Source organism: Dysidea avara, chromosome 7 (assembly GCF_963678975.1).
Source record: "Dysidea avara chromosome 7, odDysAvar1.4, whole genome shotgun sequence".
NCBI classification, from domain to species: Eukaryota; Metazoa; Porifera; class Demospongiae; order Dictyoceratida; family Dysideidae; genus Dysidea; species Dysidea avara.
In genome coordinates this window covers 33026756-33051871 of record NC_089278.1, presented here as the reverse complement: position 1 = coordinate 33051871, position 25116 = coordinate 33026756, and the positions used below count along the sequence as shown (strand labels likewise).

The following is a 25116-nucleotide window of genomic DNA, read 5'->3' as shown; positions in this document are numbered from 1 at the left end:
GCTACATAAATGTCACTGAATTTGCATCAACATGTCAAAAGTGTAGGGATAGATTGCCAGACCATTGAGCTTAAGCTAGACCACATTGGTTCCCTTTTTTAAAAGACTATCCACTTAATTTCTGGACACATGTACCCGGATAGTTTACATAATTAGTACTAATGTAAACCTGACAAACTGTTTATAAAAGATACACTACAGTAGCACTTTATAATAGGGATCAAGTTTCTTGTATCACCCAATAATCAGCCTTGTCTTCAAGCCAGTTTGGCAGTATTGGTAGCACTGTATAATAGGTGGAACATGGCTGAAAACTAAGTGAAATGGCTACTTTGCTTTTAGTAATTGATAATTTGGGATGCATGTTTAGTTACACTTATAATGTTTCTTGTGTCCGGTGTGATTTTTCCTTTGATGTGGTATGGTTCACCAGCCATAAATGTGACCTAATTTGGGAAACCGTACATCAATAGATTGTGAGATGCAATTTTAAGCATTTCAATCCAGTTTAGCTTGGCAATGTCAAACAAAAGCTATGAGTTTGAAATTTTCACCATCAATGCAGCCAACATATTGTTTATTTTGCTTCAATCTATAGCAAGCTACGTAGCTATTGATACAACCATGATTTGAGCTCCTTTTTCCACAACAGTATGTGTAACACAAGCACGTTATCCTTGGTGGTGGTGGGTGGACAATTGATATATGAACAGAAAACAGCTGAGTAGGTCATTATGGTGTCTTCAGCTTAATATTAGGCTCTCAAGACCATGCACCTGTGTCACTGAAAATTAAAGAAATGTATGTGGAAAAATTTGGGCAACTGTCCAAGGCTGATTTTAAAAATGAAGTAGGGATCCAAGCATGGTATTACAGCATAGCTCAGTGGGAAAATCCCTGCATTGACGTGCTGTCACAATAATTATTTTATTCAATGCCAAAGTAGGGACTTTCCTGTCAATCTATGCGTAATACCATCATTCACCTCTTGCTTCACTACTTTTTATTGCTTGGATCTCTGCTTCATTTTTATATACTAGTTTGCTTGTTTGTTTGATGTTGTTTTTGTTATAGCACACATTATAGCATATAGCTATACATTCTGTCCGCTGTATTAGAGTATCTCGAGTCAGCCTTCTACTACCAGGGAGTGTGTCACTATTTCATAATTTCATTGTGCTAGCATTATGAATACAGCTAGGCCAACAATGTGTCAATGCGATTGACTAACAGATTGTTATGAGGCATAGTCTCAGTGCTCAATCGTTACCAACATCGCATTAATAGGTGTTGTGTTGAACCTATCATGAAGTTACAGGTATCTACTGAGCGTAAGCACTTAAATAAGTTCATGGTGTCTAATTATGCTGCTCAAGGAAAAGTGTAGATAAGGAAAATTAATGCTTTAATATGGTTTGATTGTCCGAAGAAGGATGAAGACTAGCCTGATTGAAGATGAAAGGAAAGAGAAGGATAGAGGGCACACATTCACCAGAACCCCAAAAGGCTGGTGAGTTTGTTATTGTGGCAAAAATGGTGGCAGTGCACTGCTTCATTTGGCCTCCAGCCTTGCAACTGTGGTCAGGCAGGTAGAATTCAAGTTTTTAGCGATTTAAAAAAATCAATATCCGGCTACCTGTAAAAGTTTTCTTGCTTTTAATGTTGTATTTTTTGTAACATTAAAGATGATTTTTGTCATATAAGATGTTTCTAGGATGATTTTTAAAAACGGTGTTTTAGGCAGAGTGCATCGTTTTGGGGATCCCTACTAAAACAGCACAACAATACTATTGACAAACTTTACTTGACTGCAGTAGGAAATTAAATGTCCATTATAGTATAGCTGAAGACGTAGATAACCTCCCTTGTTTCATTTATTGTTATTCCAATGATTCCTACTAAATTCCTTACATTAAACAGTGCAGACGTACTGTTTAGTAGGGTTCCCTGTAAAATTACTGGTGTCACCAAAATGCTGCCTCTAAACACTCATCCTATAGACATCTTACGCATGACAGAAATAATCACCTTTACATAAATTTTTAGTCCAAATGTAGCATTAAAACAAAAAAAAACACTGACATCCAGATATGTAATTTTAAAAGAAATTACCAAAACTTGTATGCCTGCCTGTCTAACCACTACTGCAAGGCTAAAGACCAATGAAGCAGTACGCAGCCATCATTCCATATCCTAATGCCACAATAACAAACTGGCAGGTGGCATAATTATGCTTTTTCTGGTTGGACAAGTGTCTGTCTTATGCACTGTAAAAAAGGATTTTTCATTTTAACAAAGAACTTGTTATCCCTGCTGCAAAAAACAGCAAACACTTCATTCATTAAAATAACAACAGGGAAATTTTGTTGTTGTAACATCATTTTCTTGTTAAAGTAAAAAATTGTCGTTACACTAGCAGTCACTTTTTGTTAAAACATCTAGAATGTTAAAACAGTAATTAACAGTTCTGCTGAAACAACGTATGCTTTTGTCATTTTTTGACATTTTTTACAGTGTGCACTTCACTATTCCCTTTATCTTTAATTACATGATCGTCTTCCAAGGAAAACGTACCAAAGCATTAATTTTCATATTGACACTTTCCTTGGAAAAGCATAGTTAGATATTTGAAATGCTGAAAAGAGAGTAAATATACAGTATGTAGTTGCACTTATAAAATGATTGTACAGGACCACATCCGTAAACGATCAGAACATGCCACCATGCCCTGATTAGAGCTGGGTGACCACCACTCTTAACCTTAATAACCTAGCTGTGATCAGTAGTAAGCAAAACATGGCATTAAATCACAGCCGCTTTACTATAGCTCAGCAGCAATATTGAGCTACTCTAATAAAGTAATTAATCATACTATATACAGCATTGCATAGTGAAGCTTGCATTTGCAACACAAATTTATATTATCTTAGCAATACCACCAATTCTTATAATGACACCACAAAGTCAAACAGTGGAGATTGTTACTGGTGATGAAAGTGTGACATTTACTTGTCTTGCTGAAGGAGAATTTTTATCATACTCATGGCAAAGACAAGGCTCACAATTACACCTCAGTTCTACATCACATACACTAGTAATATCAGGAATAAGAGAAGAAGACAGTGGTAGCTATCGGTGCATTGTGAGGAACAGGTTTGGACAGGTGTCATCCGATTATGCTTCACTTAATGTTACAGGTAGGAACTACATAGTTGTACAGCATTAATATCTATGTATTTGTGCAGTCACAAGGGTGTTAGGTTAAATAAAGGTCTGCAGTTCACAACATGTGTATGCCTAGAAAGGTTGTGATACTCTAATAACTATGCAAATGTACTGATAAATACAACTATTCAACTAACAAAGTGCTACATAAATGTCACTGAATTCGCATCAACATTTCAAAAGTGTAGGGATATATTGCCAGACCATTGAGCTTAAGCTAGATCACATTGGTTCCCTTTTTAAAAAGACTATCCACTTAATTTCTGGACACATGTACCCGGATAGTTTACATAATTAGTACTAATGTAAACCTGACAAACTGTTTATAAAAGATACACTACAGTAGCACTTTATAATAGGGATCAAGTTTCTTGTATTATTGTTGTTCTAGTATTATGAAATCTGTTAGTATAGTTTTGGTATTAGTATTTAACCTTGACTTTCAATGATAGTAAAGTACTAGTATTACTTTTGGTATGTAAATTTTAAAAGTAAGCATTTCAAAGTATTTACTACCAAAACTTGATTTGGTAAAGTATAGGTTACCAAAAGTTATAGTAGTAGTTAGTACATAACATAATTATATCTAACCAGTTAGTAACAATTAGTCTGTATCTGCCGGTGCAATCTACAGATTTCTTCAAATAAATATTTCTGTTTAAATTTTTCTGTTTCTCTTTCCACTAGTAGCATCCCCACCAGTTGAAAAAATGTGTTCTATAGCGGCAGTTGAGGCTGGTACTGCTAAAATATCAGGCCATTAAGGAGCTAATACTGGAAAATGCCTCAGTTTCCCAACCCAGTAATCTAATGGATCCATTCTATGCTCTTCAATGGTTATACTGGCATGTGATGATTATTTAATAACTCCCAAATTCCAAACAGTTACAATGAACTCCAACAATTCCAGATACCAAAGTGAACTAAGCAAGTAATATACTCTATACTAATGATAGACCAAACAACATGAGCAAGTGATTATTTGAGCCTAAGCACAAAGAACACTTTTAAGGCTTGCCTACTTGTGGTAGCTTTGAAAAGAAATCTTCAAAAGTTTATATGCTGTAAATAATGTAAGAACTTAGCTGAAATACTGAATAAACGAATCAGTCACTTATGAAATACTAACTAAATCTTGATGAAGCAATTATAAGCAAAGAGTAAGTATGTAGTATCTAACCATTCCTTTACTAAAGTATTGAGTATCTCTTTAGTAAATCATCCAACATGTGGTATAGTATTAGTAAGTAATACTAAACAGAAAAAGGGCTATACTTTTCCCAAAGTAAGTATTAGTAAAAGTATACTGGAACAACACTATCTTGTATCACCCAATAATCAGCCTTGTCTTCAAGCCAGTTTGGCAGTATTGGTCGCACTGTATAATAGGTGGAACATGGCTGAAACTAAGTGAAATGGCTACTTTGCTTTTAGTAATTGATAATTTGGGATGCATGTTTAGTTACACTTATAATGTTTCTTGTGTCCGGTGTGATTTTTCCTTTGATGTGGTATGGTTCACCAGCCATAAATGTGACCTAATTTGGGAAACCGTACATCAATAGATTGTGAGATGCAATTTTAAGCATTTCAATCCAGTTTAGCTTGGCAAGGTCAAACAAAAGCTATGAGTTTGAAATTTTCACCATCAATGCAGCCAACATATTGTTTATTTTGCTTCAATCTATAGCAAGCTACGTAGCTATTGATACAAACATGATTTTGAGCTCCTTTTTCCACAACAGTATGTGTAACACAAGCACGTTACCCTGGGTGGTGGTGGGTGGACAATTGATATATGAACAGAAAACAGCTGAGTAGGTCATTATGGTGTCTTCAGCTTAATATTAGGCTCTCAAGACCATGCACCTGTGTCACTGAAAATTAAAGAAATGTATGTGGAAAAATTTGGGCAACTGTCCAAGGCTGATTTTAAACATGAAGTAGGGATCCAAGCATGGTATTACAGCATAGCTCAGTGGGAAAATCCCTACATTGACATGCTGTCACAATAATTATTTTATTCAATGCCAAAGTAGGGACTTTCCTGTCGACCTATGCTGTAATACCATCATTCACCTCTTGCTTCACTACTTTTTATCGCTTGGATCCCTGCTTCATTTTTATATACTAGTTTGCTTGTTTGTTTTTTTTGTTGTTTTTTTTGTTATAGCACACATTATAGCATATAGCTATATGTTCTGTCTGCTGTATCAAGACACACGGTAGTGTGTCGTGCGGCCCAAGAAGCCGGCGCGCCACACCGTGAGTATATTTACAGGAAGAAAGTAAACGCGATTTTCACACCTTTGTAGCTCCGTGATTCCTTATCCGATTGAAACCAAAGTTGCTACAGAAGTGCCGGCTAGCTAGGGGAGTCCACATTCCAAATTTGAAGAAAATCGCTCTAGCCATTTCCGAGATACGAGCGGCCAAATTTTGGGGGTTTTTTCTTCTTCTACTTCTTTTCGCACACTTTGCAAAATCCGCCATAAAACACGAATGCGTGCTCCAATCGTGCTGAAATTTGGCAAACTTACAGAGCTCATTAAGGCGAATCTCCGTACCAAGTTTGGTAGGAATCCGATAAACATGCACGGAGTTATGACCGATTATTTTCGTAAAATAAAGTCGAAGGTCTGTCACGCCCACAGGGTAAACCGCTTGAAGGAATGAGCTGAAAATTGCTATGTAGATGGAGTAACTATCGTAGGAGTGCCTTTTTGTGGTTTGAAAGGAATCCAGTTAAAGGCCATCGAGATATGACACAAAACCCAACCTGTGTCACAATTACGCGATCGATTTTTATGAATAAAAAACTATTAATTTTCACGCCCACCAGGCAAACCGCTTAGATCAGTGAGCTGAAAATCGGTGTGTAGCTGGAATAATTATCATAGAAAGTCCTTGCTGTAGTACAGAAGAATCGGATTACAAACCACTGAGTTCTGATTCCAAAGCCAACTACGTGTAGCAAATGCGAGATCGAGATACTCTAATAGAACAGTCACCCTAATAGAGCATTCAGCTACGTTTATAACTTACTCCATTATAGAATTATATTACATTGCAAGTTATTCTGTAGGGAGTTCAGCCTCAAACAGTTACTCTTATAGACAATTCAACTACAAGCAAGTCACCCTGTAGAGAGTTCAGCTACAAATATGTTGCTGTAGAGATTCAGAACATTATAAGTCACACTGAAGAGAATTCAGCTATAAACAAGTCACCTTGTAGAGACAACAAGTCACTCTGTAGAGAATTCAGCTACAAACAAGTCACTGCGTAAAGGGTTCAGCTACAAAAAAGCTACCCAGTAGAGAGTTCATCTAGATCAATTGCAAACAAGTTATTTTATGCAATGTTCAGCTACAAGTAAGTCACTCTGTAGAGAGTTCAGCTGCAAACATATCAGCCTGTAGAGAGTGCAGCTACAGAGAAACCATCCTGTAGAGAGTTCAATTACAAACAGATAACCCTTTTAAGAGATCAGCTAGAAACAAGTCATCCAGAGATCAGCTAGAAACAAGTCACCCTGTAAAGAGATCAGCTAGAAACAAGTCACCTTTTAGAGGAAACCATCCTGTAGAGAGTTCAATTGCAAACAGAAAACCCTATAGAAAGTTCAGCTAGAAACAAGTCACCGTGTAGAGAGATCAGCTATAAACAAGTCATCCAGAGATCAGCTAGAAACAAGTCACACTGTAGAGAGATCAGCTAGAAACAAGTCACCTTTTAGAGGAAACCATCCTGTAGAGAGTTCAATTGCAAACAGAAAACCCTATAGAAAGTTCAGCTAGAAACAAGTCACCGTGTAGAGAGATCAGCTATAAACAAGTCATCCAGAGATCAGCTAGAAACAAGTCATCCTGTAGAGAGATCAGCTAGAAACAAGTCACCCTGTAGAGAGATCAGCTACAAAGAAACCATCCTGTAGAGAGTTTAATCGCAAACAGAAATCCCTATAGAGAGTTCAGCTAGAAACAAGTCACCGTTTAGATAGATCAGCTAGAAACAAGTTATCCAGTGATCAGCTAGAAACAAGTCACCCTGTAGAGAGATCAGCTGGAAACAAGTCACCCTGTAGAGAGATCAGCTACAAAGAAACCATCTTGTAGAGAGTTCAATTACAAACAGATAACCCTATAGAGAGTTCAACTAGAAACAAGTCACCGTGTAGAGAGATCAGCTAGAAACAAGTCATCCAGGGATCAGCTAGAAACAAGTCACCCAATAGAGAGATCAGCTAGAAACAAGTCACCCTGTAGAGAGATCAGCTACAAAGAAACCATCCTGTAGAGAGTTCAGCTACAATCAAGTTACACTATAGAGAGATCAGCTAGAAACAAATCATCTTGTAGAGAGTTCAGTTGCAAACAAATCACCCTGTAGAGAATTCAGCCACCCTGTAGAGAGTTCAGCCTGAACAAGTCATCTTGTAGAGAGTTCAGCTACAAAGAAATCACCATGTAGAGAGTTCAGCTGCAAACAAATCACCCTGTAGAGAGTTCAGCTAGAAACAAGTCACCGTGTAGAGAGATCAGCTATAAACAAGTCATCCAGAGATCAGCTAGAAACAATTCATCCTGTAGAGAGATCAGCTAGAAACAAGCCACTCTGTGGAGAGATCAGCTGGAAACAAGTCACCCTGTAGAGAGATCAGCTACAAAGAAACCATCTTGTAGAGAGTTTAAATACAAACAAATAACCCTCTAGAGAATTCAACTAGAAACAAGTCACCGTGTAGAGAGATCAGCTAGAAATAAGTCATCCTGAGATCAACTAGAAACAAGTCACCCTATAGAGAGATCAGCCACAAAGAAACCATCCTGTAGAGAGTTCAATCGCAAACAGAAATCCCTATAGAGAGTTCAGCTAGAAACAAGTTACCGTGTAGAGAGATCAACTAGAAACAAGTCATCCAGAGATCAGCTAGAAACAAGTCACCCTGTAGAGAGATCAGCTAGAAACAAATCATCTTGTAGATAGTTCAGTTGCAAACAAATCACCTGTAGAGAATTCAGCCACCCTGTAGAGAGTTCAGCTTGAACAAGTCATCTTGTAGAGAGTTCAGCTACAAAGAAATCACCATGTAGAGAGTTCAGCTGTAAACAAATCACCCTGTAGAGAGTTCAGCTAGAAACAAATCATCCTGTAGAGAGTTCAGCTAGAAACAAATCACCCTGAAAAGAGTTCAGCTACAAACAACGAGAGTTTCAGCTACAGTTCAGTTATGTAAGAAGTCACCTTATTAACTACAGTATGTGATAATCATCATTCAATGATAAATATACAAATATTTCATCAGACAAAAGCTATACATACAATTACTTCCTTTCTTCCACAATTCCTTACAAGTTAAAAGGAAGCAGTATCAAAGCCATATGGCCAGCTTTGTGACTTGCAATACAAAAAGAAGTGATATCTAAACCAAAACAGCCAAGCTGTAAAAAAAGAGTGCGGCCCCCAAAGTGAAAAAAGATGTGAAATCCTAGGTGGCGGCCAAGAAATGGCTGTGATGGTAGGTTAATGGCAAAAATTTTAATTACGACAATTCAGGTGAATTTGGTGCCGAATTCTAGTGGAGGAGGCAACGCAAATTCATCTGAATTGTCGTAATTAAAATTTTTGCCATTAACCTACCATCACAGCCATTTCTTGGCCGCCACCTTGGATTTCACATCTTTTTTCACCTTGGGGGCCGCACTCTTTTTTTACAGCTCGGCTGTTTTGGTTTAGATTAGAGTATCTCGAGTCAGCCTCCAACTACCAGGGAGTGTGTCACTATTTTATAATTTCATTGTGCTAGCATTATGAATACAGCTAGGCCAACAATAACAGGGTGTGTCATTGTGATTGACTAATAGATTGTTATTAGGCATAGTCTCAGTGCTCGATCGTTACCAATATCGCATTAATAGGTGTTGTATTGAACCTATCATGAAGTTACAGGTATCTACTGAATGTAAGCACTTATATAAGTTCGTGTTGTCTAATTATGCTGCTCAAGGAAAAGTGTAGATAAGGAAAATTAATGCTTTAATATGGTTTGATTGTCCGAAGAAGGATGAAGACTAGCCTGATTGAAGATAAAAGGAAAGAGAAGGATAGAGGGCACACATTCACCAGAACCCCAAAAGGCTGGTGAGTTTGTTATTGTGGCAAAAATGGTGGCAGTGCGCTGCTTCATTTGGCCTCCAGCCTTGCAACTGTGGTCAGGCAGGTAGAATTCAAGTTTTTAGCGATTTTAAAAAATCAATATCCGGCCACCTGTAAAAGTTTTCTTGCTTTTAATGTTGTATTTTTTGTAACATTAAAGATGATTTTTGTCATGGAAGATGTTTCTAAGCTGATTTTTAAAAACGGTGTTTTAGGCAGAGTGCATCGTTTTGGGGATCCCTACTAAAACAGCACAACAATACTATTGACAAACTTTACTTGACTGCAGTAGGAAATTAAATGTCCATTATAGTATAGCTGAAGACGTAGATAACCTCCCTTGTTTCATTTATTGTTATTCCAATGATTCCTACTAAATTCCTTACATTACACAGTGCAGAAGTACTGTTTAGTAGGGTTCCCCGTAAAATTACTGGTGTCACCAAAAATGCTGCCTCTAAACACTCATCTTATAGACATCTTACGCATGACAGAAATAATCACCTTTACATAAATTTTTTAGTCCAAATATAGCATTAAAACAAAAAAAACACAAACATCCGGATGTGTAATCATGTACCACGGTAGTGGTACATAATAGGGATCAGGCAGAAATTTTTCAAAACACTCTAATAGAACGCACGCCAAAAGCAGCCTTCCGGGCTTTAGATTTTATTTCTAAAACATTCTAGACCTTTCTTTTGTGTTTACAACACTAGCCAACAAGTATTAAAAATAAGTGGTTTTAGGTGTTTTTTAAAATTTTGAAAATGGTTAGATTCTCCATCTTCTTCTTTCTTCTTTCTTTCTTCTTTCTTTCTTCTTTCTTTCTTGTTTCGCGCGCCTACAGCTCGTAGGAAGTAGATATCAGCCCTAAAAACGTATGGCGTATTTAAAAAACATTCGTACCCAGGTCTGTGTGGTATTAAAATCTTCCCTCTCTAATGCGATTGCGAGATATAGAGCAAGAATCACTCTTCGAGACGCCATTCGATCGAGAAGCCATACAGATGATAATATAGAATTGTTTAAAATTCCATTGCTTTAGCTCACAGGACTAAAATGCATCAAGTTGTATCACACTAAACATTAAACATAACTATTGTTCACTGAAACTCGGGTTTTAGACTTCCTTCATTACGAGACAGTGAAGGGGGTGTGGCCCGCACCTCGTCACTTAAACTATTACTGTACGCCTTTCGTGTATACTTTCTATTATATTCTTCAGCTGTTTACCAGCTAAGAGTCGACATAACAAGGCTTGTAAGCTATTGGAACACACTGGTAAATTTCGAATTGAAAAGGGGTGTGTCCCTTCCGTACGCGATTGAAAAATAAAAAGCGGGATACTCCGTATACTCAGCACTTTAATTGGAGTCGACCACGTTTTGTCAAGCGTGTGTTTTACTCGTGTTGAGATTTCCCACCGCTTCGTTGCAGTAAACGGTCACACTAGTGGATTTATCTACTCGTCAAAGGAAAGTGGTATTGTTTACTGTATTGTTAACTGTATTGTTAACTAATTGTTTATTAAACTTATTTATGTAATTGTTTATTGCCAGTTGATATTACAATGGTTTTCTTTATTAAACAATCATGTACTGTTGAACGTATATTTAAGAAGTAGTCCATGTGCATGGACATGAAAAAAATCATGAAACTAGTGGGGCAAAAAAATTATTAATTTTCAACAAGTAGAATAGGGATCAAAGATTTGATTTTGAAAAAAACTGCGTAAACAAGAAGTAATAGGGATGATAATCCACAAAATTCTAGGGATGATAATCCACAAAATTTTATGCATCATCAGTTCAAAGCAAGTTATTTGAATAGTGTACACTCAATTTGCGATTCCTATTTCAACTTGTGGTTAAATTTTGTTAAAATGTTGAAATAGGAATCGCAAATTGAGTGTACACTATTCAAATAACTTGCTTTGAACTGATGATGCATAGAATTTTGTGGATTATCATCCCTATTACTTCTTGTTTACGCAGTTTTTTTCAAAATCAAATCTTTGATCCCTATTCTACTTGTTGAAAATTAATAATTTTTTTGCCCCACTAGTTTTAAAAGAAATTACCAAAACTTGTATGCCTGCCTGTCTAACCACTACTGCAAGGCTAAAGACCAATGAAGCAGTACGCAGCCATCATTCCATATCCTAATGCCACAATAACAAACTGGCAGGTGGCATAATTATGCTTTTTCTGGTTGGACGAGTATCTGTCTTATGCACTGTAAAAAAGGATTTTTCATTTTAACAAAGAACTTGTTATCCCTGCTGCAAAAAACAGCAAACACTTCATTCATTAAAATAACAACAGGGAAATTTTGTTGTTGTAACATCATTTTCTTGTTAAAGTAAAAAAATTGTCGTTACACTAGCAGTCACTTTTTGTTAAAACATCTAGAATGTTAAAACAGTAATTAACAGTTCTGCTGAAACAACGTATGCTTTTTGGCATTTTTTACAGTGTACACTTCACTATTCCTTTTATCTTTAATTACATGATCATCTTCCAAGGAAAATGTACCAAAGCATTAAATTTTCATATTGACACTTTCCTTGAAAGAACATAGTTAGATATTTGAAATGCTTAAGAGAGTAAATATACAGTAACTATGTTGCTGCACTTATAATATGATTGTACATGATCACATCCGCAAACGATCAGAACATACCACCATGCCCTGATTAGAGCTGGGTGACCATCGCTCTTAACCTTAATAACCTAGCTGCGATCAGTAGTAAGCAAAACATGCACATCCACTTTACTATAGCTCAGCAGCAATATTGATCTACTCTAATAAAGCAGTTTGTACAGCATTGCATAGTGAAGCTTGCATTTGCAACACAAATTTATATTATCTTAGCAATACCACCAATTCTTATAATGGCACCACAAAGTCAAACAGTGGAGATTGTTACTGGAGATGAAAGTGTAGCATTTACTTGTCTTGCTGAAGGAGAATTTTTATCATACTCATGGCAAAGACAAGGCTCACAATTACACCTCAGTTCTACATCACATACACTAGTAATATCAGGAGTAAGAGAAGAAGACAGTGGTAACTATCGGTGCATTGTGAGGAACAGGTTTGAACAGGTGACATCTGATTATGCTTCACTTAATGTTACAGGTAGGGAGTTCGTGAGTGGATACAGTATATAATAATGAGAATATCTATATTTAGTTCATCCACCTAATGTAACCGTTGATCCCTACACTACTACTTCAAAAGTGTTTGGAGAAGTCGTATTCAATTGTTCTGCTGTTGGGGTTGGAGAATTGTCTTATGCTTGGGACTTCAATATGTCATCAGTTTTACTCTCAAATGAACCTACTTTTGTCATTGATCGTGTGTTACCACGACAGCGGGGAGGGTACAGATGTACGGTGACATCATCTTACATGCAATTGAGCTCAAGTGTAGTTGCCACATTATCTCTGAAAGGTAATTCTGTATACTAACTCTAATGCTATATATATTTCATTGCATACTTTGTTTAGCACCTTCCTTTAGTGCTGACATTATGTTGAGACAAATTAGTTCTGATGCATCGACAAATACAATAACAGTCTCCATACCACAAATTGATGAAAGTGGTGGTCCCATCAGGTTAGGTAATTGACAGATGATATACGTAATGTATATTATCATATCTTATTCTGTAGCCACTTCTACATTGTAGTAAGTTTAGAGAAATTAGAACATACCAATGCTATAAAGGAGAGCGATCTGTTGCCATCTGATCAAGAGATGAAGAAGAAAAGAAATAGCGTTTTTCCATTTTATGTCACTGCATCTGTGACTAATAGCATATCTTCTCCGGTCACTGAATTTACCATTGGTAGTGGTAGTGACACATATGACTCAGTTACAGAAAGACAGTTTTATAATGCTCCACTACAACAGGATGAGACATACTACTATTTTATCAGAGCATACTCAGAAGCTCACACTCCAGCAGTATGTTTGACTTTTATTTAAGTGTTTGTTTACTTATCCTGTAAATACAGGAATCTTTCTTTGGTACCAGTAACATATCACCTCCAATTGGTGAGTATACAAATGGTTGCTATTCAGCAATAGTGTTAGCTTTTGTTCACAGGAATAAAATTAGAAGCTGATCCAATTGGTGGCTCATCATCATCCAGTTCATCTCCAATCCCTATAATCATTGGAGTTCTAGTAGCACTTATGATAGTAGTTGTAATAATTATAGTGATTGCCACCATATTAATAAGGAAGAAGAAAAAGAAGACACTAAGTGTTACTAATCCTGTTGGGTAGGTAGCTTCATTTTATTTATGTAAATACAGTGGTGGATCTAGGAATTTATAAAGGGGGTTTCCAGTTTAGAAGGTGGACATATCCACTGCATAGGAGGCAGAAGGATGCTACAGTTAGGGGGTGCCCAAAATTTATGGTGGTTTGCATGCTAATTCTAGGGGGTCTGGGGGCATGTCCCTAGGAATTTTTTGAACTTTGATGTTCTGAGACTGCATTTGGCAACAATTTTAGTGTGAAAAATAAATATTTATGAAGTCTATATTTACAGAGTATTGAGCATGCGCTTATTATAGGCATATGCCACAATAATTAATTAAAATGCTCAACTGTTGTGTAATCATTTTTCAAAGGGGATTTCCGTGGAAACCTTGAAACCCCCCTAAATCTGCCACTGAAATAATGTTATTGTGTAGTCTGTTTGAACTATTACACCCAAATCAGAGACGATACAGGGCACAATAATCCTAATGTTTTAGTGCTATGGCTTCCACTCAATATGCTCACATTTTACATTTGTAGTACTCGTAGTATTGTGTACACCTGCAGGTGTAAGCTGATTTTTATAGTATATGTGTTTCAAGTAACTTTCCAATGCCTACATTGATGTGCACACCTGAATGAAAAGGATTCATATTTTAAGTGGTAGCCATACATCTTGTTTATATTAAATTATTAGTCTTTTGTTGTTACCTTTTGTTAGGCGTGATCTCACTAATCCCACTTATGATGCTAAGCTGTGTGCTAGCAACAAGGAGGCCAAGACTTTACCTGATTATGAAGATCATGTTTATGATACTATCAAACATGCTGGCAAAGGAGAGAAACAGGAAGTGGCACCTTCAAACAAAACACCTTTAAATCATTATCAAAATTTTAGCCATGCTGCAACAAGAGATGCCAATCGTATGAGCATAACATCAGATGATGTACCTTTTGATGAAGCCAGTGGTTATTGCATATCAAATGTTAAAGAAAACAAAGTCCAATACAGCAAGAAAAATAAGCCTCGACCTCCACCAAGGCAAAAGAATTCCACAGCTAAAGTATCTACATCTAAAGTACCAGCAGAAAAATACGATGTTCCATCCACACCAGCAATCAGTGTGGGAAATGAGTATGCTGTACTCAGTACAGCTCACACCAATACTGCAGTTGATAATGATTATCAAGAACTTGTAGTCCATCGTGTGCCACCTGGATATGATGTGCCTAGAAATACACCAACTATTGCCACACTAGAAAGTTACCACTCCTAAACCAAGTTGTTGATGCATTTATATATTTATGAGTGTATTACATGTGTTAAAACATCATACATTTCTCAGAGGTTTGGTCACAATTAATCAAGTTCATAATGATTAATCATACTATATGACATCTTCAAGGGGGAAGTTCACAGTTACAACTGTGAAATAGCTGTAGTGGGATTTTATAGCAATAATAAACGTTTTATTTAATATGATACTCTTAAATTGGGCAGTCATATGCTATTCTAATAAGGGTTTCGTTACTTTCACATCGTTTGATGCCCCCTACGTAAAATTACGTAGCAACACTGCGCTATAGGCGCTTTTATAAAATAATTATTAAGCACACTGACACGCTTTATCAAACCTCGATTCAGAGGAGAGGTGACAGCCAGTGGCCTGTGATGCATGTGATGACGTGCTACTAAGGGGTCTGCCAGGATAACAGAGGTGAGTTATGTATGCATCAGTATGTATCACATCACCACCAAGATCACCACTGTTCAAGTTGCCTGGTTGTAATGTTTTATGCTACAATGCTATGAACAGAATTCTTAACATAGACATGGTGATAATTTCCTTCAGTCCAGATATATTTCAACTTGCCTTGGTCAATTATAGTAAAGGGGCAGAGGCTTAGATTGTCCCATGCAGTTGCAGTGGTGTTGATGGTTTTGCAGTGGTGTTGGTAGTTGAACTAGACCTACAGAATCCCCCCCCCTTCCCCTTAGAATTTCCTGTGAGCATAACTACGTAGCTAATGGATAATACTATAGTACAATTTCTGAAACAATATTAACTGTAAAATTTACAACAGGAAAATTTTAAAGTAAACTTTGACAAATCGGTTAAATTTTAATTTGTCCAATAAGCACCTCAAAAGTCGGTGTTTATTTTTTGCTTTTCGTGAAATTTTAATTAGTCAAAGCTGATCAATAATATTGCAAATTCTTCAAATTTTTCTTTCGTCAGTACTTCCTGTTGTATCTGTAAAACTTTGTTAGATATCTGTGTACCTAATCATCTGTGCAGCGCTGTCTGCCTTTCATTTGTGACAGTTAGCTATAGTGTGTGGGTCATGCCATTCTACAGGTGTACGTTATATATTACTCCACCATTACTGAAGCTCAAAGCAGCCACTGAAATCAATTTATTGTCATGCACAGTGCTGTATAGGTTGAGTAGCTGTATTGCATGATTAAACACCTTAAATTAATTTTTAATATTTTATTGAATTAGTTAATACAGAAATATTGGCATTGAGTTACATTTGCAATCTTTGCTGATAGTACAGTCTCGTGTAAGGTTTTGTACCCTTCCCCATGTTGTGCATACAGATAACCTTAGTTATTTTATACAATTAGGCACGAGCAGCTGTTACTTCATAACATAAACACAATGGACTGCTTATGTTGGGACTGGTGGGATACAGGGAATTTGGGGATTCACTCATTCACCATAGGGACCTGCAATATATTAGTACAGACTGTCCCAATATTCAATGAGATTAAGTAAACTCAAGAGGGTTATCATTTCTGCCATTTGTTATTCAGCATGTGCAAGTTCAACTCTTGCTCGTAATTAGATATAATTGAATCACTCCAGTCTAACAGTTAAATTTCAAGTACATTTACTGCAAAATGGTGTTACACTTCACACAATCAGTAGAGTCCGAGTTAAAAGACAAACCAAGTGAATCGCCTCAGTTGGTAGGCATCAAATCATCCTCCATAATCAGTAGCAAACAAATCAAGGTACAGCAACATGCATGTGTGTGTCTTCAAAATACCAGCTATACTGTTACAGTATGTAGTAAATTGAAATTGTTTACAAGAACTTTGTCCTGTACACTGTCATTGTAAGGCATACCTACAGAATGTGGACCATGTCAGCGTGTCCAAGTGTGAAGTAATTTATTTAGCTGGTCTGCACTATATTGAACAACGACAATTCAGCACGTGCACTATTCTCTTTCCCTACATCAGGACCCTTTCCCCTTCACTAAGGCTTGAAACATGCTATTACTATGTAAAGCTGCTCCTGTACAACTGTAACTACTCTATTTATTAGACTGAAATGTTGTTTAAAAATCCACTGCTTTCATATCATGTACAGCACAGCGTGTTTGCACTGCTAGGGACATAAGTACGTATAGGCTTCAGATGAAGTGATCCAATTCATGTGTGGTAACCCAGGGGTTTAAATCAAAGGTAAAGTGCAGTTGTGATTCTGTGTACAGTGAATATGTATGGGGTTTGTTGGAGAGTCAACTACGGAAAGGTTAATAATATTTAATGTTTAATGGTGAAATTGTACTTAGAACAAGTAATGTCCCCTCTGTTGGAGAAGCGACAAATTCCTGGTGATAACAATCTGACTGAGTGTACAAATGATAATATGAAGTTATAGATAATGACACTCTTGAACCGTCTGAACATTATTGTTAGTGTCTGTATTGATTATGCATTACCCCTCCCCCCACATACCGTATAGCGGAAAATTTTGGCGGGAGAAAATTTTGGTGAATTGATCATTGGCAGAAATTGGTGAATAATATTTTGGCGAATGCATTGCTTTACTTTGCCCACATAATTTTAATCTGACAGCGTTGGCGACGAAGCTTTGCGATGTCTACGTACAAAGTACTACAGTTCAATGCCTCTGATTCGAATCGACGCACTCTTATGTAAATAGCTATATAGCTGAAATAAAAACAACGTGCAAAGTCAGTAATCGAGACTGGACTGAATGCTGGCATGTGGCAAGCGAGGCAAGGCATTTGCACATGATGGGCACTGAGCTAAATCGCTCGAGTGAATTTCCCATCTACCTGAGCTATTAGTCTAATACTGGCTGTGGATACTTGCGGAAGATTAACCACTCACCGCTGTAACAGTATTTACAGAATAAATTAATTCACTCACCGATGAACAGCGTCTACTGTACTTTCAGTGTTTATAAAAATGGCGAATAAAATTTTGGCGAATCCATGCATACTCGCCAAATTCGCCAAAATTTTCCGCTATACGGTACTGGATGCATCAATAATTACAGACTGTCCAGTATAATAAATAAATAAAGACATAATGGTTTGGTTCCAAATTCAGAAAAGGAGACCAAATGGTGTGTTTCCTAGTACATATAACACAGTGGAATTGTCGGACCACATAGGACATTTGAAATAAAAGCTTCAGGGTGTTTTAGCAGGTCAAGCATTACTACGAATAAGCCACATTCCATTCATAAATTATTAGGGCTACCATCTGAATGTAATAGAGGTAACATACATGTTCTGTTACGGAAAGTTGTAGTAAAATCGGATCTATTATAAAGATGTGATAACAAAGGGTTAGTTATTTGTAAATAAGATGTGATATTTAAACAACAATAATATGATCAGTTACAGCATGTACATAAAACTTGGAACAAAAAGTTATTGAGCAAGGTACCACAGTCTAGCATCACATTATTGCAAATGCTGCAGCTCTTCAGCAAAAAAAGTCACTCTTGATGATAGGGTTCTATGTACAACACGAGGAGATACTGGCCAATTTCACCTGCTGTGCAAGTAGTCACGACTGACCCACAATTAGACGATGACATCATTGCTACCTGCATTAACAAGAACAAACAAAATACTTACTATTATATTTCATTTTACAGAGTATGTCTAAAAAACGTTTTGCAAAATGACATTTGTATTAGGAGAACGGCAGAATTCTACATGGAAAGTCACTACTGTCATCAAAATGAAGAAGTGAACACATACATAGCTACAGAAAGAAACTCAGTCATTACTGATGACATTACTGATGTGCATAACATGTGTATGTGGGTTTTTCCCTGAATCATCTTGGTGTTGGATGGCTCAAAATTTTTATGTTTTGATTTTTTGTTGCTAGCCCTCACTCTCCATTGTTGTATTTAGTCTTTCATTATATTCTATTCACTTATGAATGGTTTTCAGGTGGTAGTGCTCCTGGACTTACGTATGGTTATTGTCTTGTATCTATGGTTACTTAGTATGTTGTTGGTTGTTTGGTAACAATGACAGATAGCCTGCTACAGTTGCTAGTGGTGCAAACCCAAATGTTATAGATTACAATGGGCAAACAGGGTGTGGGTTATTTGGAGTATGGTGGAGGGGGGTTAGACTGTGACTTCAGAATCACCTGTTTAATTGTAGTGCTAGGCTTATAAAACAAAACACTAGGGGTATCACACAGCACTTACTAAGTCAATCTCAATCTGTGATTGTGGTCAAACTCACAGTCAAGACTACAAAATATCACTACAGTGGGAGATGAGAAGAAGTGTTAAAACTCACAGTTACATATAAATAAATATTAAAACTTACGAGATAGAAAAACTTAAATGTTTCAAAGCTCTAACAATTTCACTGTGATTTCAATGATGTATCTTTCACAGCTGTAGGTCAGGGGGGTAGGACAAGATCACGTGCACTACAAAGCACTAACAAAAATATTTTATTAAACCGTAGTCATACTACACAGCAAAAATAGTGTTTCAATACTACATATTCTAACCCCGTCTTTATTCAGTATTGGAACAACTATTTTTAAAAACTCCCTATAATGAGACAAAACAAACCTCAAATCTATAAATGAATCTAATGTTATTCACTATTGGGGGCTGTGGTCTGTTTTTGTTTGAGCCAAGGTAGAATTTTTAGACTTAGTTCCAACACCATAACATAGACGGAATAAATACAGTCAGTATTTGTGTATGAATTATGCTGTGCTACTTGTTGAAAGTAATAACAACGATTGTATTGTAATCATTGATGCCTACTGTTACTGTTGACATGAAAGTCATGAGACAAAGTGGCAGTAAAGAGGGATTTCTAGGGGTCTGGGCATACTCCCTAAGGAAACTTTTTTGAAACGTAAGTGTGCCAAGATTGAACCTGGAAATGATTTTAGAGAATGATTGAGATCTGAAAATAATTAGCAAACTGAAGGGACAAAATAACTACGTATATAATTATGTGCATGAAAGCATTGATTTGATGAATGTGTTGATTTTCAGGTTATTTTATTTTATAGTGAACTGTGAGAGGGGGATTGGGACTAGTAAGGTAATTTTTAATCAGAGTAGTAGACCATGAAATATAAAATGGCTATCTCAAGATGCATCTTTAGACTTTTAGTCCAATCCTTGTGGTAAATTGTAAAAGAGTTAAGAGGTACAATACATAAGTATACTTTCCTGTGGTAAACCTGGCTATTTTGTCTAAATATTAGAACTAGCCCAATCACCATTTGCAACTAGCCAAAAGTCGTTTACAACTAGCTTTTTGGCCACAACTAGCCCCCCTTTTAGCCCTTGCCATAACAGCAGCATCTTTCCAATCATGAATCACACCATTGCAAGCAACAAACTAAATAGAGCAAAATATGTATCAAACCCCTTCCTCTACTTTTTGTACAGGGTCTATTCAGTTCACTTTAAGTACTTGTGCAACATTATTACGCATTCACGTGGTATTGTCCTACTCCCCTGGTTATTATATAGGTAGCATGTATTAAGAAATTTCTATAGACTGTTGGAAGCACAGGACTGGTGTGTATTGGTAAATGGATATAATAAACTAAATAGTTTCAACACTTAAAGCAACAATGAAGGTGTACGGATTTATATCTAGCTGGCTCACATGGCCCAGACAGCAGCTTTCTTGGTTTACTATAGCTAGTTATACAAACTTTAAAAATTGCTAAATGGCCACATTGGGTGTGGCCAGGGATGAAAGCCTAACAATTAAGCCTAAAACAGCAGACAAAATTTCAGGAACATGCATTCAAGTCAGGTCAAAAGCTGTAAACCAAAGGCTAAGGTAAATTTTGTCTTTGACGCAGATCATCCAATAGTGAGTGCTTGTGTGACACCCCAGTGAAACAAACGTACACTAGGTCCCTATTAAAAGATGGTCACTAGTAGGTTGAAATATCCCTGAAGTAAATTATCACCATGCTTGTGCTAAGAATTCTGTTCATAGCATTTTTAAAACAGTACACTCGGAAGGTAACAGTGGTGATGTGACACATAATGCATACATACCTCTATTATCCTGGCAGACCAATTAGTCGTACATCATCTTCAGTCATCACAAGACTGGCTGCTGTCACCTATCCCCAGTATTGAGTTTGATGTGTCTCATTGCTTTATCAATGCACCTATAATGTAGTGTTATTACATAATGTATGTAGGGGTGCATCAAACGATGTGAAAGTAACAAAACTGTTTCAGAAATTGTAAGATAATATGTGAGTTTCAGACCCGTGGGAAGGAGGCTACAGTATTATCCATTAGCTACATAGTTATGCTATTCTTCTAGTTAAGAATACTTCAACTATGAACACTGCTGCAAAACCATCAACACCACTGCAACTGCATGGGACAATCTAAGCCTCTGCCCCTACTATTAGACCAAGGCAGGTTGAAATATATCTGGACTGAAGGAAATTGTTACCATGTCTGTTAAGAGTTCTGTTCATAGCATTAATACCGGTATTGTAGCATAAAACTTTACAACCAGGCATAAAGTAAGGCCACTCCAAATAAATTCTCTGTTTCCCGTCCTGGACTCGAGCATATTTGATTGCGGGCGGGCGGTCCATTTCCATTATTTCATTATAAGATTGGCAGCTTTTCAAGTCATTATTTGCCTGGCACAACCATAAAAAGCTGCATAAAAGCATGCTTAAGCTTGATACTTCCGCTTTAGTTGCAAAAATAGCACAGTGAAGTGTGGGCCAACTTGATTTCGAGATGGCTTTTACTGAGCCTGTCAGTATGCAAGAATAACCGGAAAATAATGGAAGAATACGGAATAATGGAAGTTTTAGAGCTGACAGTAACCAGATACGGGCGGTGGACGGGAAACAGAGAATTTATTTGGAGTGGCCTAACAGTGGTGATCTTGGTGGTGATGTGATACATACTGCTGCATACATTACTTCAGTACCTCTGTTATTCTGGCAGACCCCTTAGTCACAGAACACTGGCTGCTGTCACTTCTCCCCATTAGATTCTATGTATCGAGTTTGATCTGGTTATAAAGCGTGTCCAGTCAGTGCTTAATAATTATTTTATTAAAGCGCCTCTAACGCAATTTGTTACGTAATTTTACGTAGGGGCATCAAACGATGTGAAAGTAACGAAACCTATTCTAATAAGGCAGTCAAGAAGAGTTTTATAGAACAACTATGACATCATCCAGATATGCTAGTATGTTGTTCAACTATGGACCCACTTCTATATATATAACTTAATTTTTGCACATTTTATGCATTTGTGAACTTACCATTTTATAGAAGGTCATGTCATGAATCAACATACCCCCTTCATTGGATAGGTTCAATCTCGAGTTGAATATATAATAAAACCAGTGTGTTCCTCATCTTCTCAAGCAATGTTGTGAACTCTAACATTTCCTTTCTCAACTATACACGCCTTCTTGCACACACAAAATAACTGAGGCAGACATGGAGCCGGTGATTGAAGCTGGTAGTGATAGAATAAAGGCTAAGAACATAGTGAACACTGTGAAACTGACAATGGTGTCATTGGTGTGAAAGTTACAACTGTGACACCATGTTAGATGGTTAGTTGTATACTATGAACTACATGAGTATCTTAATTACTTGTTGATGTCAGCTATTGTCCAGCTTGTGACCCCAGTAGTTTGCTGTAGTTTGTCCATGAAAGCATATAGCAAATCATATCTGTGAAGCATCAATAACTCCGCTAGTGTTCACATCTACTAGGTGAATGGAAAGGGAAGAACTCATATTTGCTAGCTATGTCTAAAGCTGTGAGAAACTGTGATAAGATCTCAAAACAATAATTATTGACAGCCTGCCAACTTACATAGTTGAAGGCCTTTAAAGGTATTGTGCCATATCCTCAAAAAGCACGGTATTCAGTCTCATGGATGCTGTTTTGGCAAACCCAAAAATTGAGTGCTAATATGGTTGTAGATTCTCCTAAATATTGTGCAAAGTGTAGTAGAGAGAAATGTACTTATTTCAGCATGGCCTTAACTCCTGCACCTAGATCAAGATACTCTAGAGCAGCCATTTAACCCAGTCTAAACTTTTTGTCAACCCGTTGGATCACTATACTAGAGGGATAAAAAATTTGATGAAATGCAAAGCATGACCCAATTTGGTACCTGCCTATTGTTATGAAATGAAAGAAGGGCTCAATGGTCCGGTGGATTTGATTATTGATAAGAAAAAATGGTAAAAGCAAGCCAAAATGTATGGCTGGGTTTGGGATATTTAAAATACAAATAATTTAATTTCTGTCTTCTGTAATGAGTTTCTTAGGAAGATTGGATAAGTCAATGATAAAGGACCAATGTTAATTATTGTTAATTATATTACCATTGACCATTCATTCTTGGCCTCACCAGATATCAGTTCTTTCAATCGCTAGTTACTTTAACTTTCCTGGACATGTTCTATATTTTTTTGGAGGAGATTTCATGTAGCTACTTTATGAAACGTAATCAGTAAGACAATGAACTATTATTGACTACTGCATGCATATACACATGCCAATTGGTGCAATCAATGATGAATCTGGCTACTATACTGTATTCAGATTTTTTTATTTTGGATCACACAATATAATATATGTGTACTGTATGTATGATGCTTGAAATTGGAGATACCACAAGTCATTGCAGTTTGCACAGTATACAGATTTTGGTCCAGTTCAGTGGCAATAAGCTATAAAAGCTAAGCTATCACAAACACGCACACGTACGCACATACCTATACATATGAAGGCACATAGCAAATATCTTGTTGCATGGTGCACCATCCACACATCCCCATGTATTTACAATCTAACTGATGCTTCTCATTTGTTTGGTTCACATGTACACACAACATGAAAATGCCACCTATTAATTTATATATAAAATAAATGCATGCCATAAGTAATGATAAGTCATGTAGATTTCACAGAAAGCTGACCAAAATTGTTGTCTACAAATATCAACCACCAGAAAGTCCTTCTGCCCATCTGCTTTTACAAGATCAGATTCATTTATATCCTCCATACTCCATAAAGGACTAGTATCTTAACTAATGTTTTTTGTTCTAAGGAACTAAAACTATAATTGTGCTTTTAGTACACTAGTTCTAGTACAATAGAACTAAGCTAAACTTGTGCAAAACTAAACTTTAAACTAAAATAAAATTCTTACAACCAAACTAAAACCTTTAAAACTTTTAGTTCAAGAGTTAAAACTAATATAACTATAACTGAAAGGTTTCTCAAGCAATCCCAAAATGGTGTTGTACATTACTGTATTATTTCTTTAATGATGTCTGCAATTGCTACCATAAAAGTGTTATGTTAACATGAATTAATACTGCTGGCTTAGCACTCTTTATGCTATTTAAGCTCAGTAAACAAATGTGAACGAAACAGAGAGGTGACCTAAATGTGTAATTAATAATTATTAATAGGCTTGTACCAACCATAATATTAGTCCATTGAATACTTTCAACAACAAAGCCAGATATATTGCATAGCTAGTATTCATTCAAGTGAGCCAGTTTATTTAAACGGTGTCAGTTGCGGTTGTTGATTGTGGTGCCAGATTATTGGCTGAACTGTGAAGAACCCATGCACATTCAGGTGACCATTCACACAGTTTCAAATCATTGGACATATGCGACCATACAGAACTGTGCAGTATGTTTGCAACAATATGTAATGCTATACGTAGCAGCAAACCACACTACTGCCACTTTGATTGCCACAGAGCTCGATCCTATGTATCCAAAGGAGGATCATGTGACTCTTCTAAAAATTTTGGCCTATTGCTGTGGTACCAATTGCAATTGTAGCTGAAAAAATTCAGTGATGCTTTTCAACTTAGTTCATATCTTACATTTTTTCAGTAAGGTGCTTATCATAAAAGTAAATTCACAGAAAAAATGGTAGCTGTTGACACTATTCCTAATGCCTTGGATAGAGAACTGGTCACCTGTGTTGCATTCTTAGGCTTGCGCAAAGTGTTCAACTGTCTACATCATGTGTAATTTTGTTGCAGCAGCTACACAAGCTTGGTATGTATCACATTGAACTTGCCTGGTTCACCGAATGTCTCACTTCTCATGTATATATATACACAACATATCAAATT

At 36.7% G+C, this 25116-nt stretch overlaps 1 protein-coding gene and 2 long non-coding RNA genes across 4 annotated transcripts in view; 2 read left to right on the top strand and 1 right to left on the bottom strand.

Moving 5' to 3' along the window:
* LOC136261459 (deleted in malignant brain tumors 1 protein-like) overlaps positions 1-15041 on the top strand; it is a 65252-nt gene extending 50211 nt beyond the window's left edge. For both annotated transcript variants that reach the window (XM_066055467.1, XM_066055465.1), the window contains 8 exons: positions 2931-3197; positions 12262-12528; positions 12583-12843; positions 12900-13008; positions 13065-13359; positions 13410-13449; positions 13502-13679; positions 14384-15041. In XM_066055467.1, coding sequence (XP_065911539.1) covers positions 2931-3197; positions 12262-12528; positions 12583-12843; positions 12900-13008; positions 13065-13359; positions 13410-13449; positions 13502-13679; positions 14384-14939 — 1973 coding nt within the window. In that variant the 3' untranslated portion in view covers positions 14940-15041. The remainder of the gene's footprint in view (positions 1-2930; positions 3198-12261; positions 12529-12582; positions 12844-12899; positions 13009-13064; positions 13360-13409; positions 13450-13501; positions 13680-14383) is intronic.
* An 885-nt stretch (positions 15042-15926) lies between these two features.
* On the top strand, positions 15927-18831 carry LOC136261486 (uncharacterized). Its single transcript, XR_010703925.1, has 2 exons — positions 15927-18278; positions 18331-18831. It is a non-coding gene; the product is annotated as an uncharacterized lncRNA (long non-coding RNA).
* Positions 18264-22187, bottom strand: LOC136261483 (uncharacterized). The gene is made up of 3 exons (XR_010703922.1): positions 21916-22187; positions 21009-21124; positions 18264-18542 (listed from the first exon to the last, which is right to left on the bottom strand). It is a non-coding gene; the product is annotated as an uncharacterized lncRNA (long non-coding RNA).
* Positions 22188-25116: the final 2929 nt, after the last annotated feature.